Consider the following 18,927-nt stretch of genomic DNA (forward strand, 5'->3'; position numbering starts at 1 on the left):
TATGAAGAGAGAATTGATGCTGCTGAATCTTTGGCTCAACTACAACAAGGATCATATCTTGAATCTTCATCCAATGCCAACAACTCACAATTGAAAGTTTTTGTGGAACCAACACCTTTGAATCATGATTTTTATGAGCATGAATTGTTTCGTGAAGAACCAATCCAAGAGAGTAAACTAGTTCAACATATAAGTACTCCCAATACTCAGGTAAAGTTGCGAATAGGTTGAAAAATTGATTTATTTTCTTTGAATCCACCATTTCTGAAAAAGCTCGGTACCAGCATGGTCTCGGTATGAATACAATGCCGGAATTTACAATACCGGAATAGAATTCATACTACTTCCATGCCGGAAGCTCAATATCCCCCATTTTGAAACTAAAACCGTCATAGTACGCAACCAAAAAGCTATGGCGGTACAAAAGTTACTTTTTACCTACCACGAAATATTCTACGGAATATGCTACCAGCATGGTTAAATTATAAGGTTACCATGCCGGTACTGCATGAAAAACATACAGGAAGCAGTGTCTTCCAATGCTAAATACCGGCATAGTGATTTAATTAACTACCAGGCCAGAACTTAACGAGCATGCCGGAACTATCGCCGACATTGTTAAATTTTAACGTTACCATGCCGGTACCTACAAAAAAAACATACAGGAAGGAGTGTTTTCCAAAGCTAGAAACCGGCATGGTGTATTATATATTGGTTACGCCGGATCAATATACCGGCGTAGTCACTTAGATTAGAGATTGCCGACACTTATGTTTCCGGCGTTGATTTCAAATAAAATGTTTATGCCGGAAGCATATCAAAATTGTCTTCAGTTTCGGTGCAGTTAGACTATGTCGGGACTGTGATCGAGCATGCTGGAAGTGCATACCGGCATAGTATTTGATTTTCTATTTTGGACCTAATTTATTTTCTTTTCGTTCGATCCTTAGGTTGTGACATATATTGATCCAACAAATGCAAAACCGCTCGGTCGGGATACGTCGGAATACTATAAAATGCCTCCGGTATGTTACCAAAGAATTCCTTTCACCTAGTATCTTGAATATTGCTTGTAATGAACCTTATAATCTCCCATTGTTGTCCTTATGTAGGGAATAAAAGATCCAAAGGAATCAATTGCTCGGGCTAAAGAGACGGTTGTTAAGAACATGTGTGTGTTGGTGAGGAATACCCAAGGTTCAAAACGCCGTTTTGAGATGGTTTGCGAGAGAAGTGGGCAATACAAGGCGAAGAATAGCCACAAGAGAAAGGATTATGTACTTCCGATGACCTCTGAGAAAGGTTGGTTCAGTCTCATAACCGCTTTCCGCTAATTCCCAACCAACCCTATCCAACACGAGTCCTCGTTTTTTTCCCTTTCCCTCCAATGTGCAAGAATGGGATTTGGGTTGTAAACTACCAGAGTATGGTTCTCATTTGCTTGGCATTGAGGAAAGTCATGAGAGAGTTTCTGAAAAGATGTATCCGTAAGATATTTCTGCTTGTACCCAAGTTGGCGCATTACACGACGAGGGTTGTGCATAACAAATCCTTTTGGAGGAAATAACGGTCCGTTGTAAAATGAAACATTGTCGAGCCTTGAAAAGTGAACTCCTATGGCATTCCTATATGGGTCAAACAAAACATCTTGGATAGCCACGGAGTCCAAAGCCAATCTCATCTTGAATAATCGTTTCCTATTATTCGACTTCGGGGTAATGTCGAAGAAGTATTTCTGAGCTAGAGACTGATGCTGTTGATAATCATGCATTAACTTCAACCCTTTGTACCGCGTGAACAATGTTGGGAAGTGTTCATAATCCCACACCTATGCTAATGAAAGATCGTTCCAATAAAACTAACAAAACTAATGACAAAGATGACAAGATAAATAGTTCACTATACCTGAATTAAAGTGAAATAACCATTAAATTGACGAGCGTTCGCCTTAGAAGCTCTACGCATTTCCGCCAAAAAATGTGCCAAGAAAGTAGTGCCCCATGAATACTCATGGACCATATCCAAGGGATCCAAGTATTGTAGATTGTGCATATGCACCTTGTTACCGCTAGCATTAGGGAATAACGGTTCCCAAAGTGAACAACAGATAAGCAACGACATTTTGCTGAACTTGTTCATGATTCAATTCCTTGTCCTTCGTATTCCCAAACAATTGAACGAGATTGACAAATGTGATAGTCTTTGTAAGGGAACGGTTTGTCTTGTACATATTTGCCATAGTCGTTTCCTTGTCCCTTCCAAACAACTTTTTAGTCAGCTCATAGATCTTGTCCCATCCTAGGTCCTCACAGTGATCTCCTTCCTTAACGGCTTTCCCAAGAATCTCTAGACCTAGTATTCTTTGGACATCTTCAGGGATAATGGTCATCTCTCCAAAAGGAAAATGCATGGTATCAGTTTCACCAAAAAACCTCTCCAAAAAGCAGTTCGCCGTGACGGGATCAGTGGCAACATACTTTTCCACCGCGGGATACAACCCAGATGCTCTACCTATTGCTTGAACTTCGGGACACTCTAACTCCAAAGGCCATATATCACTTGATTGATGGCGGCTAACACGGAAGGCTTTCTTGTGGTCCTATAAAATGACACCAAACTAAATTAAATTCACTTGATCACAGATAAATAATATAATAACAAGATGCAAACGTCTTACATAAGTTTGATAAATCCAACGAGCCCAAGAGTGCTTGTAACCAAATAAGAGTTGCGGGATTATCGGTTGACCCCACTGTTTTCCATCATCGCGGTATGGAATCATGTCATATGTTGTAGGAAGGTGGGCAGGGGGTCCCTATTCTTTTTTCTTAGGGGCTTCATCTCCGACATCAGGTTGTCCTAAGCCACCTGCTTGTGAGGATGAGCCACCTGCTCTGGCCGGTTCAGGAAATTTTTCCCACTCATCATCATCATCACTGCTGTTGTGTCCCCCATAGGCTCCCGAATGACGACCTTAGCACGATCCGGATCAGAACGACTACGTCGAGGCCGAGAAGACTTTGGTTTGGCTTCTTCAACAGCTTTTCCCTTTCCTTTCTTAATTTGTGCTGCTTTAGACCTACGTACCAACATGTCAAATGAGTTATAAACATAAATCCAGAATGGAAACTAAACAAAACAACACTGCCGGCAACGTTGCTTGCATTGTGAATCACAAATAAACCATGCCGGTAATATGTAAAACATGTACCGAGATTGAACGAAAGCAGGAAATCAAAACAGGCATGGAATCTAAACAAAACGACACTGCCGATACTAGTGTCGACGTTGATAATCACAGAAAACCAATGCCGAAAATATGTGAAACATGTAAAGAGATTGAACGATGGTAGGAAATCAATACCGGCATGGATTTATGAAACATACAAATCCGACACTTGGTACCGGCATTGTATTCAATTCAATTTTTATGCCGGTTGTTTCATGGAATAAAAGGGAGATACAAGACATATAATCCGGCATGGTTTTCAAATTGAATTCTACAGCGAAACAAACATATAACTGAATTTCAGTTGCAATTTCAGAATTTTCTTTTAGTGTAGTTGAAAGACTAAACAACCAAGTTTCAATTTGTGTATGGAATAAACCCTAAAAATACTTCTATTCAACATAGACATCACTTACCGCATCAAATGTGTTATTTCCTCCTCACCAAAAAACTTCTCAGGCACTTGTGGCGCTTTTGATTTCGATTTACCACCATCATCAACAGATTCTTCAGGATTGGGTTTCGGTTTCAGTTTGCGACGCCCCCTTGTCTTTGGTATAGAAGATGAAACAAAAAGGGAGATTGAATACAAAGAGAGATTGAATAATTTCCTTTCTATAACCGTCACTTAAATAGAATTATAGAGTTTGTAACCGACGCGTAAATGGTATTAAGGAATTTGTAACTGTCACATGAGTGGGATAAAGGAGTTTGTAACCGTCACATAAGTGGAATTAAGGAGTTTGTAACTGCCACATAACTTGAGTTTGTAACCGTCAGAATGCCGCATAGAAATATGATAAAATTAAATGCCGGAAATCTAACCAAAAGTTTAAATTGAGTTTACGGTACCGGCATTGTATGTTGATCAGAATGAACACCGGCACCGTTGCCGGAATTGTCCTTCGTTATTTTACGATGCCGGCATTCTGACGATCAATATAAATTGAGTCCAAAGGTTTAAACAAGCAAACTTACCCAAACCGGACTTCATATTAATCTTACGGAAATAAACTTAAAAACATTAACCACATTAACAACGTTACACATGAAATGAAAGATCTTAAGCTAATTGTAACTAACATCATTTCTTGTAACGAGATTCAATAAACAAAGCGACTTCGAAATGCCTAAAAGGATCTTTTCTCCACTTGGTATATGCGTCCTGAGCTTGCCACCTATTCCCTCTGTATCTTGCGAGAAACTCGTTATATTTACGACATAATTTTATGAGGAAATTGTTCGATTCGCTACAAACTCATCCCCGTAATCCATTTTGCGTTTCTTGCACTTACCGTCCTCAAACCTCGACATAAAAGGACCATCTGTAACAAGACCCCAAAAAAGGTTTTAAGGGAGGTAATCTTCCGACAGATTCGATATGATGAAGAAATTGTTAACCCATTCGGTTTCTTCCTCGACATCCGCTTCTATCTTCGCTTGTTTTACACGTTGGTATATTTCCTTAGTTTCTTTGTGATATTTTGCTTTTATTGCTGCTTTTTCTTCTCCTCTTTTCCTTTTAAGTATCTCTTCTTCCATTGCGGTAATTGACTTGGTGGTTTCTTCCTTCCTTCTAAGTTTTTCTTGTATAATGGCAAATGAGTTGGTGGTGGATGATGATTGATTTCCTATCGGACTGGATAATTTGTTCTTCTTAAGTTTTTCTTTTTCCATGGCAATGATGAAATCGATAGTTGGTGTTGGATTTTCCATTGGAAATATGTGTTAGAGCTTTTTTTTTTTTCTTTTTTTGGAGGTATGAAGTGCAATGGGTTTATCCAATGCTTTAAATAGATGAGGACACAACGACTCTTTTTCCACTTTATCATGCCGGTATTGTCAGTGACCTAACATCCACGCCGGTAGTTCTCTTTACAGGTATAACGTTTGAAAAAATAGTCGTTGGAATTGAATCTTTAATGCCGGCGTTGTGCGGAGGACAAACAGAATGCCGGTAGTTGGTGCCGGCATGCGGACGTATAAACATTCTACGCCGGAATATGGTTAATTGTACACAGGAACCATAACATTTTGACACTCAATTCCGGCATAGAATTATATATAATATCTATGCCGGCACCTTAACGACATTGAATTATGTTAACATAGTAAGCCGAAACTATAATTTATTTCAAATGTAATCCTTGTCGCAGGAAGCACGGATGCACTTAGCACGTGCATCAAGCCTTTGAACAACTTGGTGACCCAAGTGGACGAGTTATAGTCTCGTGATGTTTTACATAGAGATCTACCCACAAAACCTTACCAAAAACTACCCTAAAAAACTAACCAAAAACCACTAATACTATCAATCTTATTAAGAAGAATCCGTCTCCGATTCACCCGGCTGGTGGTACTCCGTAACTTTGGTTACTATGTGGTTGACGTTTTCATCAAACATGAATGCTCCCCGCTTTCCTGTAAGTAACGCGCTTTCACGGCTTCATGCTACAAAAACAACATACAAACTTAGTTTGTTACATAAAAATTGAAAAGAGTGGATTGTGTCGAATTAATCATAAAAATACTTACGAGTTGTTGAGGGGAAAATCTATTGTGGGTAGCGTGCGAGATCCGGTGTTTGATTTTTAAATACTCCACCACCGCATCTAGGATGATGTCGCGTCGTTGCTCGATTTGTTGAGCAGTTCTTCCTTTCGGGTTACCATAATCGTGAGTAAATTTGTTAAAATATTCAACCACATGGAACCCCGCGTATTGTTATCTATAGTTGAAGGACGAGTTTCGGCGTACCATGCTTGGGTGATAGCTAAATCTTCCTCGGAGTCAAACGATGCCATTTGTTATATGTGGGAGTAGGTTCCATACTAGGGTATTTATAGATGGCTCTTCTAGGGTTTAAGGTTTCATAAGAACGCACGAGTTTTGGGAAATTGAGTCCAACTAGTAGCTCTCTTTATATAGAGAAAAACCTCAACGACTAGTTTTTTTGAAATCAAATGTACCGGCATTGTCTCCAATATGAACTACGACGCCGGTACCCGATACCGGTATTGACGACTGTTACTAATAAATGCCGGTACTAGACATTTTCTTTACAGAGACTGAACCAAATTTTCAGTTTATGGCGGCACCGATTTAACAACATCTAACAATGCAGACACATACTACCGGCAGTGATTGTAAATCTGCGACAACGCCGGTACATGTGAATCTCAAAAAAACGGCTAGTTTTTTGAAAAATAAGACCGTTGGAGCTTCAATCTATATAAAAACCCCCCATTCCTTTGGAAAAATTTACACAAAGCACCCATCAAATAAAAAAAAATCCTTCTCTCAAGAAAGCAAGTCTCAAAAAACATATCAAGCAAGCACGGTTCAAGATTAACAAGCGATGGGAGATTCATCAACAAGCTCTATTTCCAAACCACCATCAAGCTCTAACTGCAAAGTAAGTAGCTTCAACATTATTAACTATATATGGACAGTTAAAATCTTCTCTACTATGACATATCACTAATATAATCTTCTCTTACAGAGTCATCATTGCAGCTGTCAAATTTGCAAGTCACCTTCTCATCTAGCAATGAACTGTCCTTTATTTATTCAAAGTGTAGAAGATGTGATGAGGCACGCTGGTTTTGGATTGCAAAAACTGATGATGCTGAAAATGGAAGAACGTTTCTAAGGTGTTTGAATTACCCAAAGTGCGATGAGTTTCAATGGTTTGACAAAGCTGTTGCACTAGCATAATCAAGAGAAAACCACAAGGGCCAATGCAAGCATATTGATGAGTGTGATGGGTGTTATATGAAGGGAAAGGAATATGTTGAAAGAGAAGATGAACCAATGAATATTGTCCTTGACACCCCCATTCCATACGATGTCTTCGAAGATATTTTCGAAAGGCTCAAAGGATCCGCAACTGTTGAAAAGGGATGGAAAGAAATTACGAGATCATCTTGAACCAAAGTTACTCCATTCCATGTTTTTTAGTATGTTTTAATTTAAAGTTTCAGATCGAATGTGATAGAATACTTAGGAATGAAATAAAAGATAATTCAGAATGAATTTATAATCAATACCAGCATTGTAGTTTTATCCAAACCAATGCCGGTTTTATGGAATAACTATCAAAGTGTAAGAAGATCAGAATTCCGGCATAGATTCAATAAATATTCGAACGCCAGTTTTCGGGAAAAACTAACAAAGTGTTAGAAAAACACATATTTCCGGCATATATTCAATAAATACTTCCATGCCGGTACTGTCCAACTTCTATACAGGAACTTGGACCCTTTCATCCCCTTTTTCCGGTATGGTTTTAGGAAAATATTTCAATGCCGGTACCAGTGGCGGCATAGAATTATAATTACTGTTACATGACGGAAGCAGTCCCGACACTGTAGACCCTAGATGTTTCAATGCCGGAAACTCTGGTGTAAAGAAAACTTGCAAAGAAAACATTTCAATAGAAATCTAAACATGTTCAACATAAACCAAACAACTGGATTGTGCTTAAATGTTCTTAATCCAGGTATCATAAACTAAAAGTAAACCAAACAACTAAAGAGTTAGCCATGAGGTACAAACAAACTCAAGTTCGGAATTGTTCAAGACGTAACAACCACCATCCAAACGAAGAAACACAACTAAAGAGTTAATCACTTGGTCTTTTGCTTATTTTGGGACGACACCTTCCTCATTTCCCCGAACAAAGCTCTTGCACTTGGGTCTTCAATTTTATCAAGCTTTTCCGCGGCTTCCTTCATTTCTTCAAGGGATAACACCTCTCCTTCCTCGTACTTGCAACCAAATATTTTCTTCAACTTGCCAAGCCGACGCAACTAGTTTCATACATCCAGCACATAATTAGTATATATATGCTAATATAAGATTATGTGTAAATTAAACGACTAAGTAATTAACAATACTTACTAGCAATCCAACGGTATTATTAAGTTGGGCCATCGTAGGTGGTGTCTCTGTGGGAGTTGGAACGAGAGGGTTTTTCTGGGGTGGAACTTGGATGTCATCCGGGCGCACGACAAAAGGATGTGACCATTCCAGGTAATCATCAATGTAGGTGGGATCGACTTCATCACCGTTGTTCACAAGCTCCCAATCACTAATATCTACCAAACGACTTGGTTCCCTTTCCCTCCAATGTGTTGGTTCTTGAACTGGGTCATATACTACCCTCAACTTTGTAGAACTTGTCATGCACTCAACCAAGTCAAGAATGTACCTTAAAGTAAAGGCTGTCATGAAACTAGGTTATTGCTTATATTCAAGTTGCCGCATCACACGTTGAGGACCATCCATAACGTATCCCTTTGGGTGGAACAACGTCCCATTGTGAAATGCAACGTTATTAAACCTCAAAAGTTGGCGGTTTTCTCTAGCCTCCCTGTAAGGATCGAACACAACATCTTTGGTAGTCATCGCGTCCAGAGCCAATCTCATATCTGTCAGTCGACGATTGTTACTGGGTTTCAGAATATTGTTGAACTCGTATCTCTTGGCTCTAGGCTCCTCGGGGTCGTCAATGTGTTTGATCTTCAAGAAGGGCCAGTCCTTGAACAATGTTGGGAAGTGCTCATAAGCCCACACCTATAACAATGTGGAATGATACATATAAGAATCAATAAATTTTGTTTCTAAGTTCATGATAAGGGTACATTTGAACAATATACATATGAACATAAGTTTAGAAACAAAATTACCTGGAGTAGAGTGAAATTCCTGACAAATTGGTTTGTAACAGCCTTAGAGGCCTTTCTCATCTCCGTCATCAAATGTGCCATTACCACGGTGCCCCAAGAATAGCTAAAGACCTCTTCCAACGGATCCAAATATTGAAGATGGTTTGCACTAACCCTGTTGCCACTAGTGTCAGGGAATACCTTAGTGCCCAAGATGAATAACAAGTACGCAGCGGCTGTATAACGAATTTGTGCCGGGTCCCATCCATCCTTCAAACTTCTTTCCTTTGTTTTTTCAAAGGCCTTATTAAGTAGCGTCAGCTTGATGGTCTTTGTCCTACTATTCTTAGATACATAGAAGCTTTCCACAGAAGTTTTGTAGTCCCAACCCAACAGCTTGTTAGTAAGAGCGTGCAACTTCGACCATTCTAGGTCCGGGAAGTTATCTCCTTCTGCAACTGATTTGCCGGTAACACTCAAGCCTAGAATGTTCTGAGCATCATCAGGGATCAAGGTCATCTCACCAAACGAGAAGTGCATGGTATCAGTTTCACCATGATACCTTTCAGCGAAGCAATTGACTGTCACAGAATCAGGCTTCACATAATTTTCAACCAAAGCTTATAGACCAGAATCCCTTACTATTGTTTGGACCTCTTCACATTCCTCAGACAAATCCCAATGAGTCGCGGCTTGTTTTCGGAAAACACACACAACCTTCTTATGATCCTACAATTAGGAGACAATACAATTAAGAGATTTTACATAAATACACAACAATACATATGCACAAGATAAAAAATTCTTACATAGGTTTGATAGATAGGACGAGCCCACGTGTCCTTGTAGCCAAATAGTATTTTCGGATGGGGAGTTTCACCCCAAATTCTACTACGAGGAATATCATGTATCATGTCATCAGTATGAGGAAGGTGCAAACCTTTAACTTTAACTTTGCTTATGCCCTTGCCTTGAGTCGGTTGTTGACTTGGCCCACCATCTTCCTCTAAAACTTGGCTTTGGGTTGCTAATTGACTTGCATGAACATCATTATCTTCCTCCTCACTTTCCTCTTCATCTTGCTCATCGTGCACAACTGTTCCAGTAGGTTCACGGATTACGAGTTTTCTACGGTCACGACCACTATCCAAACTTCACCTCATGTATCCGCCCCCAAACGCTTGTTGCGACATTGATCTTTCCCTCGAGGAGGCAGAGAGTGAGGAATACTAAGACCATCCTTCCTTCTTTTCTTAATGCCATCATCTTTAGTTTTTTCTTTGTCATCTTCCTTGGCTTTAGCCCTATAACAAAATACACATGAAATGAATATAAGACAACTCACTTTCATTCTTAAGACTAGCATAAATTCAAGAAAAATAAACCATGCCGGGACCGAACCCCGCATAGTAATGTAGCAAATACGTCATACCGGTACATCAATCCGGCAGTGAACATTAAATATCGACAATGCCGGTAATTCCTAGAATGTTCCTGGGTACCAAAAAAGCACTACCGGCACACATTTAAAAATTCTACTCCATGCCGTAACCAGGTACCAGCACAAAATGCAACCTAAAATCAATGCCGGTACATGTAACAAATTCCTAGGTCGTTCCTGTATATTTAAAGTGCACTACTGGCATACTCGAATAAATGTAAACCAATGCTGTAACGTACTACCGGCATAGCATTCAACCTAATTTCAGTGCCAGTACCTAACATTCAGTTTCAGGTGATTTTAGCATCAGTACCGACATTGGTTTCATACCAAATTCAACGCCGTAACAGTCTACCGGCATTGCCTTCATTCTAGATTGAATGTCATAATCCAATACCGACATTGTATTCATACTAAATTCAATGCCGGTACTCACTGAAACTCAACTGTTTGAGTTAGGGTTCGCGATTCTAACCTAAACCCACTGCCTTAAATCGATTAAAACACTTATAAACTAGTTCAGAAGCACTTACCTTCTGACAAAAGCGATGTTTACGAGATTCTTATTTTCCGAGTTCTCTTGTTCTTCTTCCTCTTGCTATTGAGCAATCAAAGCAAGCCTTTGTTCTAATTTTTTTTGAGCAATCGATTTTGACTTCGATTGGGCATTTGGTTTCTTTAGTGGAGGCATGGTTATGATTCGGGTAGGTTAATCGACGAAGAAATTTTTGAATCGACGATTAATCGTCGATGAAGGACGAATGAAGAAGATGAAGATTTTTTTTTTCTTTCAAAACCCTAAACCTAGGTGACTGCCGGAACAGAATGAGGAGAATGGGGGATATGTTTTGGTTATTTTGATTTTAAGTTTTAGGGGAAAGGGTAGTATAGTCTTTTCATAATGTTTTTTGATTAACCAAAGGGTATTTTAGTATTTTCATACACAAAATCACCCCTTAGCAGACACTATGGGTTGGGGGAAGTAATTTATATCCCCCAATTAGTTTCAATATCCCCCAATCACGCGTTCCTTATTTTGTATGATTAAGCCGTAATGGTAGTTCATTTGACATGGTTGTTCATCTTTCAAATGAACTCACATTAGTTCATCACAAATTTATAATCATATTTCATTATACCAGCTCATTTTATAGAATGAACTCGTAATGATAGTTCATCTTGTAGTTGATTTTTAGCCAAAACAATAATACTCCCTCCGTCCCACTCCTAAGTGACCTATTTGAAATTTGCACAATTTTTAAGGCAAGCAAGTAAAATATTAATTTTAAGCATTTTTTACAATTATAACCTTATGAATAATAACTATCGAAATTTAGAAATGGTTTACCTCTCAAAATACTCCACGGATGTTCGCAAACTTCATACCATTGAAAAGCATTTTAAAACACCTACGTAACGAATATAAACATGCCTATCAAATTATGCGTATTTCGTATATTCTTTATAATTAACTAAAAGGATAATTCCGGAATATCTCATTGTTTAATGATATAGGTCACTTATCATTGGGACAAAATCTAAAATCAAATAGGTCACTTAGGAGTGGGACGGAGGGAGTATAAAAAAATAAAATATAAAAATATGGTAATATTATACTCGTTGTACAGATCTGTTAAGAGTATTTCGAGGATATAAAATTTGTTGAATTACGACTTGTAGTTTGAGGAATATGTTACTTTTAAGTTTTTTGCTCAAATACTAAGAAGATAGGGAAAGAATAGTTCTAACATAATTTCAAAAAATGATGACGTCATCATGTGTGGTTAATATTTACCCTGCCACAAAATAGTAATTTTTGGACCAAACTAATATTAATATATCTTAAGAAAAAAAGATCTTATGGTGTTTGTAGAATTCACAGTTTCCAGGAATTTATAATTCCATGGGATTATAAATTTTAGGATTCATATAAATCCCTTGTGTGTTTGGTAACTCAATTAAAATTCCTAGGATTTATAGAGTTTTTTTGTTTAAAGTCTTTGTACCATGTAGGAAATACCATTTAGTCCTAGGAATAATATATTAGAGAGAGTCTAGTCCAGTGGACTCAGTCAACTGTCTGTTTGGTCCTTTTTGGAAATATAAATTATAGTTTGGTCCTAGGGTGACGTCATGGATGATGTAATTGTCTCTAGGTAGTGCCAAAAATATCCTTTTGGGACCATATATATAGAAAAAATCACTAAAAAATATCTTATTTTCAGATTACTTTCTCTCTCCTCCTATTTTCAGATCTAGTTTCTCTCCTCTCCATTTTTTTTGTTGCTGCTCATGAAGACGATGAAGAACGACGAAATTTTTTGGTTTATTCGTCACTATTTGTTACTGTTGCTGTTGAATATGATGATGAAGACGACGGAGATTTTTGTGTTTCTTCGTCACTATTTGTTGCTGTTGCTGTTGAAGAAGATGAAGATGATGAAGACGATGGAGTTTTGAAGATTTTCTGCTGCTGTGTATGACGAAGAAGAAAAAAAAGATGAAGAAAACGATGAAGAAAACTAATATAACCTTCAATCTTCATCTCGGATCTAAAATATTCATCTTGGATCTTGATTTTTTTGGTGTTGTTAATGAAGATTTGATGTTGTTGCTGCTGGTTGAAGATTTTCTGTTGTTGTGTATGACGAAGAAGAAGAAAAAGATGAAGAAAACGATGAAGAAAACTAATATAACCTTCAATCTTCATCTCGGATCTAAAATCTTCATCTTGGATCTTGATTTTTTGGTGTTGTTAATGAAGATTTGATGTTGTTGCTGCTGGTGAAGTCGATGAAGATGATGAAGAAGATGAAGATTTATGCGTTTTGTTGTTGTTGTTGCTGCTGCTTAAGATGAACTTCATTCCTGGAATGAACTTCATTACTAAAATGAACTTCATTTTTGGAATGAACTCTGGTATTTTTAGGTTTTTATATGGAGTTCATTTCTGGAATGAACTCTGTTTTTTTAGGTTTTTATATGGAGTTTATTTCTGGAATGAACTCAGTTTTTTTAGGTTTTTATATGGAGTTCATTTCTGGAATGAACTCTGTTTTTTTTTTAGGTTTTTATATGGAGTTCATTTCTGGAATGAACTCTGTTTTTTTTGGTTTTTATATGGAGTTCAATTCTGGAATGAACTCTGTTTTTTTTAGGTTTTTATATGGAGTTCATTTCTGGAATGAACTCTGGTTTTTTTAGGTTTTTATACGGAGTTCATTTCTACTCTGGTGTATATGTTTTCTGAAAAAATAAGTAGAAATTAACAGGAGTTCATTTTAACGAATGAACTGCTACAAGAAAATAAGTAAAAATTAACACGGAAGGGTAATTTTGTCTGTTTTATATTTTTAAATTATTATGGACCAAACAGTAAAGGCGTTTTCCCAAAGGACTAAACAGACATAGGACCACCTAAAAAAGGACCAAACGATATTTTTCCGTTATACCATTTAATATTACCCTCAAATCTTAAAATTGCATATATATGAGATTTAGAGTTAAAAAAAATGGGTCCATAAATCCCTTGCTAAGTTTCCCAGCAAATCTTAGGGGGAGGGGTCGGACTCCATATGGGGGATTTGCTGGAAAACTGATTCCCGTATGAAATATGATTCCGAGAATTCAGGCAACCAAACGTACAGAAGAAAACGTAATTCTACCAAATCCCCTGAACCCATAAATCTCACCTTTTAAATTCTACGTCCAAACCCACCATTACAGTAATTGGATCAAATCAACAAAGACCGTAGTGACATACTCCCTCCGTTTTAAACTAATAAGCTGGTTTCATGTACAATTTATATATGAAACTAGCCTATTATTTTGAAACGGAGAAAGTAATATATTTTATATTAGAAATTATTGATAGTTTCTGACTATTCAAATATATAAATTCCCAGGTCCATATCTAACTTAAACTGGTAAGTACTACAGTATCCGTATGGACCAAATAGCCATTTGGTGGGTTCATCTAGTACCTCATTTGCACCATGTTTTAAATGTTTGATTCAAGGTTTTGATTCTCTAGTGTGGCGTCATTGGCGTTCTTTGAATCTGCCCAACAAAGTAATGTTGTATACATCACTTTGTAGTTCGTATGGAAGAGGAAAATGAAAATAGCATTCAAGGTTTTGATTCAGACTAAGGTGGATAATGGAAGACGAAAGAAACACTATTTTCATCCTTTATAAAATTTTACAAGCAGAGTAACTTCTGATTTCAGTTCCTTACCAACCAATTGAACCTTGAATTAATACTACAGCACGGTTCTTTGGTTAACCCCATTATTTACATTTACACATTTTATTTAATTTGCTACCATAATCACACCAAACTAGAAGGGACATGGTTTTCTTTCAACGGAGATGCAGTATAACTAGTGCTAGTCGAGCCTTCTTGCTGATCACTAACAAAAACCTTCGAGACAGGAGCTTCATTAGTATGAACGACGTCATGTTGCTGTATTACTAAAACTGATGAGTTCACACCTCCTGATGAAGCTAAAATATCTCCGATTGGTCCCAATTCTGCATGTTCAGCGGTATGTTCTGCTAAACTTGCTACCATCGTCGATGGAAATCGACCTTTTCCCACTACTATTAATTCATATTCACCGCTTTTTCCAATCGATAGTACACTTTCTACTACATTACTTGCTTTTTTCTCTACGTATGTTGATAATCCATTCCATCTTTTTCGAAATTCTTCCACGGCAACCTCGTCCAGCTCCTATTTCAAATTTAAATAAAGAAGAATTAGTCATTAGACCTGGTTAGGAGGTAAACTAAAACCAAAAGAAAACATACCAGTTCTCTTTCTCGATCCATAACAGCTGTTGAGAAACTGTAATTTGTATCTGTACATTTATCGGGTGTTGGCATTAGAATAACGCCGTTGTTTTCATTTCCGTCTTTTTCGACAAATCGTACAACCGTTACAGCTACACCAGGGTGTTCAGCCATTCGTCCTCCAAATTCTAAGGCTTCACGATCATCTGGTCCGCCAAAAAACACTACACAAACGCCTTGAGCAACATTAACAGACGAAGAATTAGGTCCTGGTGTTTGTTGGCCCCCATTGCCTAATCCACGGTCCACAAACACCGCAACTGAACAAGGTGCATCTTTTAGAACCTTTTGATTAACAGTTCTCCAACCTGGTCCCACATTTTCCATCTCCACGTCACCATCTTCCCGTCGGTGACCTTGTTTGTGGAAAGGTAAGATCAACATCGTCACCCTCTTCTCTTCTGCCACGTGGCAAATATCCTCGTGCATGGTTGGCAAAGCTGATATGGCAGTCATGGGCCGAACATCGACTCGCCCAAGTTGACCGTATGCTTCGAAAGCGATAGTAACTCTGTCCTGTGACTCGCCTTTTCTATGTTTCTTGCTGTTAATGAGAGGAAATCCGTTTTTACGAGCGCGTTGAACCATTATGATTGCGGATGATCGCTCAGTGAGTTCGACTAGGTGCATGACGTAGAGTTTAAGTGGGGATTTCTTGGTTGCACGAGTTGATTCAATGAGATTAATGAGTGAAGGGACGTTCCCGGGTCCATGAACACAAGCAAGTAAACGAAGTACTTTGTCTTTAGAAGCAGAGGTCGGTGACGACTCGGACTGAAGTTTTCTTCGAGTATATGGAGATATTCCACGCGCAGGTTTGTAAACAGCCATAACTGTGGGCGTTGTCATGAATGTGGTGAATAGGGCCATTAGGACTAAGATCGCAAATATCTCATCGTTCAGGACCTGAGTATATGAATTTAATTAATCAGCAGTGCAAATTACAGTGACCATGAATTTATATTACGTGTGTCAGCGATGACTATTTTAATCCACCTACTGATTAGGACCATTAAATCAAATTCCATTAGCGTTCATGAACATGGCCCACTATTGGTCATGTGCCCTACTAATTGCTCTAATTTTATGGTACGATTGAAAAAATCTCACGAATTACCCGAAATCTTAAATAAAAATCTCACTATTAAATGTACCTGTCATCTATTTTTCCAAGGCTTGATTTTCATACAAAAAGTTACAAGAAGGGAAAGAACAAAGAAACCGATCATATCGTAATGGTTTTAGATTTCATACTTGTCATAGAAATTAACTTGGATATCAATTGTTAAGAAAATATCTACTAGGAATCAATTTTTTGGTAGTTACGACCGAAATAGTTAAAATAAGGAAAAGAAAATCAGTATCCCAGAAATTTCCAAACACCTTGGGATACCCAAGCACGACACGTTGCGTTAGATCCTCCTTACCTAGACTATAGAAATTATCTTTTTTTAGTAAACAAAGGAAAATAATTTTCTAACTAACTTGCGCGGGGATACGTATGCTGTTTATATGCTTCAAAAAAATAAAAATAAATCCAAGATTGAAAAGTCAAAATCCGACTATTTTCGAGTACGACGGATTGTAAGATAAGGTAAAAGCTATTATTGTCTTCACGGTATATTTCTCATAGTTTTTTCAAAAGATATAGGGTTATGGCCAAAGAAGAACAAAGTAGACATCTCCCGTGATGCAACGACTGAGTTAGGTACAACTAAAACTAGATTTAAGTTTCATAAAAATGAATGTACATAAATTTTAGACGTGATAAGAGGAAAACAAAAAAAAAAAAAAAACGAAAATTGAAGCCAAAAATAAATAAATTAAATATACTGTACATACCTTTTTTTCTTTGCCGATGTTGAGGACAATTAACTCCACCAAACCTTTTGTATTCATAAGCAAACCAAGTGTTAAAGCTTCTCTAACAGGTATCTTATTCATCAGAGCTACAGTAAATGTACCCAATATTTTCCCTGCACAAGCAACAGCAATAACAAGTGCCAATAATCCCCATGAAGCAGCGCCACGGATTTTAGTAACATCAGTTTTTAACCCACTTGACGCGAAATACAGTGGTAAAAGTAAACCCGAAACGAAATCTTCTATCCTTTCAATCAATCTTCCTGCAAATACTCCTTCTTTTGGTATTGCTAGTCCGAACACAAATGCACCGAAAATTGCATGTATTCCGATTAAGTCCGTCATAAATCCCGATACCAGAACCCCGGCTAGAGTCAAGCAGATATAAGCTTCATCCACGCCTTCATGTTCCGGTGAACATCTTCTAGCAACCCAAGCCATAGCTGGTCTAATGACGACCATCATGAAAACAACAAAAGCAGCACCGGATAGTAATACCCATACAGAAACAAGTGGACTTTTTTTAGGTCCACCTGCGGCTCCGTTACCAGCTAGAGCTACAGCTAAGGCTAGCAACACCCATGCCACAACATCGTTGAAAGCTGCTGCAGCCATAGCTGTTTCACCAACTCGAGTTGTTAATAATTTTAATTCGGCTAATATTCGAGCCAGCACAGGAAAAGCTGTAATTGATAAAGCTACTCCCATAAAAACTACAAACTGCGGAAAACCAACATCTTCAGCTCCATCGATAGTTTTTCGAAGAACAACTGCTACTCCGATTCCACATACGAATGGTAGTGAGATTCCAGCAGCTGCAATGCTGAAAGCGCTTTTACCACTTCGCCGTATGGAATTCAGATCGAGTTCCAAACCGACGAGAAATAGAAAGAATAGTAGTCCTATACTTGCTACTGTTTCGAGTATGGGCGCACTCCAATGCGGAAATATTCGGTCTAGGTATTCTTTGTTCCTTCCTAATGCCGACGGTCCCAATAGAATTCCACCCTAACAAAGACATAAAAAACATCTTTAGGAAGCCAAAAAAAAGAGAGATATCAAACTAAAATAATACTCCTTAATAGTACAAAAAATATTAATTGCCCCACGACTTCATCGAATCAATGACATACTTCGTATACCGGTAAAGAAAACTCTTAGCTAGAAGAGATGGATGGATATACTTACGACTATCTCAGCGATGACTTTCGGTTGTCGGAGAGGTTTAAGAAGGAAAGCAAGAGAACGACTGACAAGTAAAACTAAAGTTGTCTGGATGATCAAGAGAGGAAAAGCATAATTCAGTGGGTTATCTCCTTGCCATGCACCATTAGAAGCTGCTTTAATGGAGGTTATATTGAAGACCATAGCTTTTGTTTTGCTAAGTTGCCCTTCTATGGATATACAAAAAGTTTGCTTGTGATGAAATTGATGAGGAAGTTAACAAATGATGGAGAGTATTTATAGAAGACGGGAGACGGAGAAGATGCCAGCTTATAACGTAGACTTTTATTACAAAGGTGCACGTGTTTCCTCTTTGTAAAGGGTAAATTTGTCATCCCAGCTAATCATTTATACTTGTAATATTACTAATTTCATTCAAGTGATAACCTGGCTTCTTAGTCTTGATATGGGTTTTGCCTGACTAGAGGGCGCTTAGGGGTACAAACCCTAGTAAGTATTTCTCGTGGACGTATGCGAACTGACCGAATCCGAATAATACTCCCGAACTAATTGAACTCCGAACCTAGTTTCCGGATTATATGGACCTCAAAATTCGCGAATGTATCCGAATTGACCGATTCCGAATGATATTTCCGAACTAGAACTCGAAACCTAGTTTGAACGCCCAACCTCTCCCATAAGTAACTC

General features: G+C 38.0%; 1 protein-coding gene across 1 annotated transcript; it reads right to left on the bottom strand.

Annotated features, from left to right (window-relative positions):
• Positions 1-14,501: 14,501 nt before the first annotated feature.
• LOC113310701 (cation/H(+) antiporter 20-like) lies at positions 14,502-18,486 on the bottom strand. The gene is made up of 4 exons (XM_026559445.1): positions 18,244-18,486; positions 17,035-18,063; positions 15,151-16,098; positions 14,502-15,073 (listed from the first exon to the last, which is right to left on the bottom strand). Exons 1-4 carry the CDS (start codon positions 18,421-18,423, stop codon positions 14,669-14,671), a joined length of 2,562 nt encoding a protein of 853 aa, XP_026415230.1. The 5' UTR covers positions 18,424-18,486; the 3' UTR covers positions 14,502-14,668.
• Between the last annotated feature and the right edge of the window lie 441 nt (positions 18,487-18,927).

The sequence above is a fragment of the Papaver somniferum genome, chromosome 9 (genome assembly GCF_003573695.1).
Source record: "Papaver somniferum cultivar HN1 chromosome 9, ASM357369v1, whole genome shotgun sequence".
Taxonomy (NCBI): Eukaryota; Viridiplantae; Streptophyta; class Magnoliopsida; order Ranunculales; family Papaveraceae; genus Papaver; species Papaver somniferum.

Coding starts and splice junctions, on each gene's coding strand:
- LOC113310701 (XM_026559445.1), bottom strand. CDS start 18,423: ATGGTCTTCAATATAACCTCCATTAAAGCAGCTTCTAATGGTGCATGG. Junction 16,099..17,034: donor ACATCGGCAAAGAAAAAAAG/GTATGTACAGTA, acceptor TCATATACTCAG/GTCCTGAACGATGAGATATT. Junction 15,074..15,150: donor TGGATCGAGAAAGAGAACTG/GTATGTTTTCTT, acceptor AATTTGAAATAG/GAGCTGGACGAGGTTGCCGT.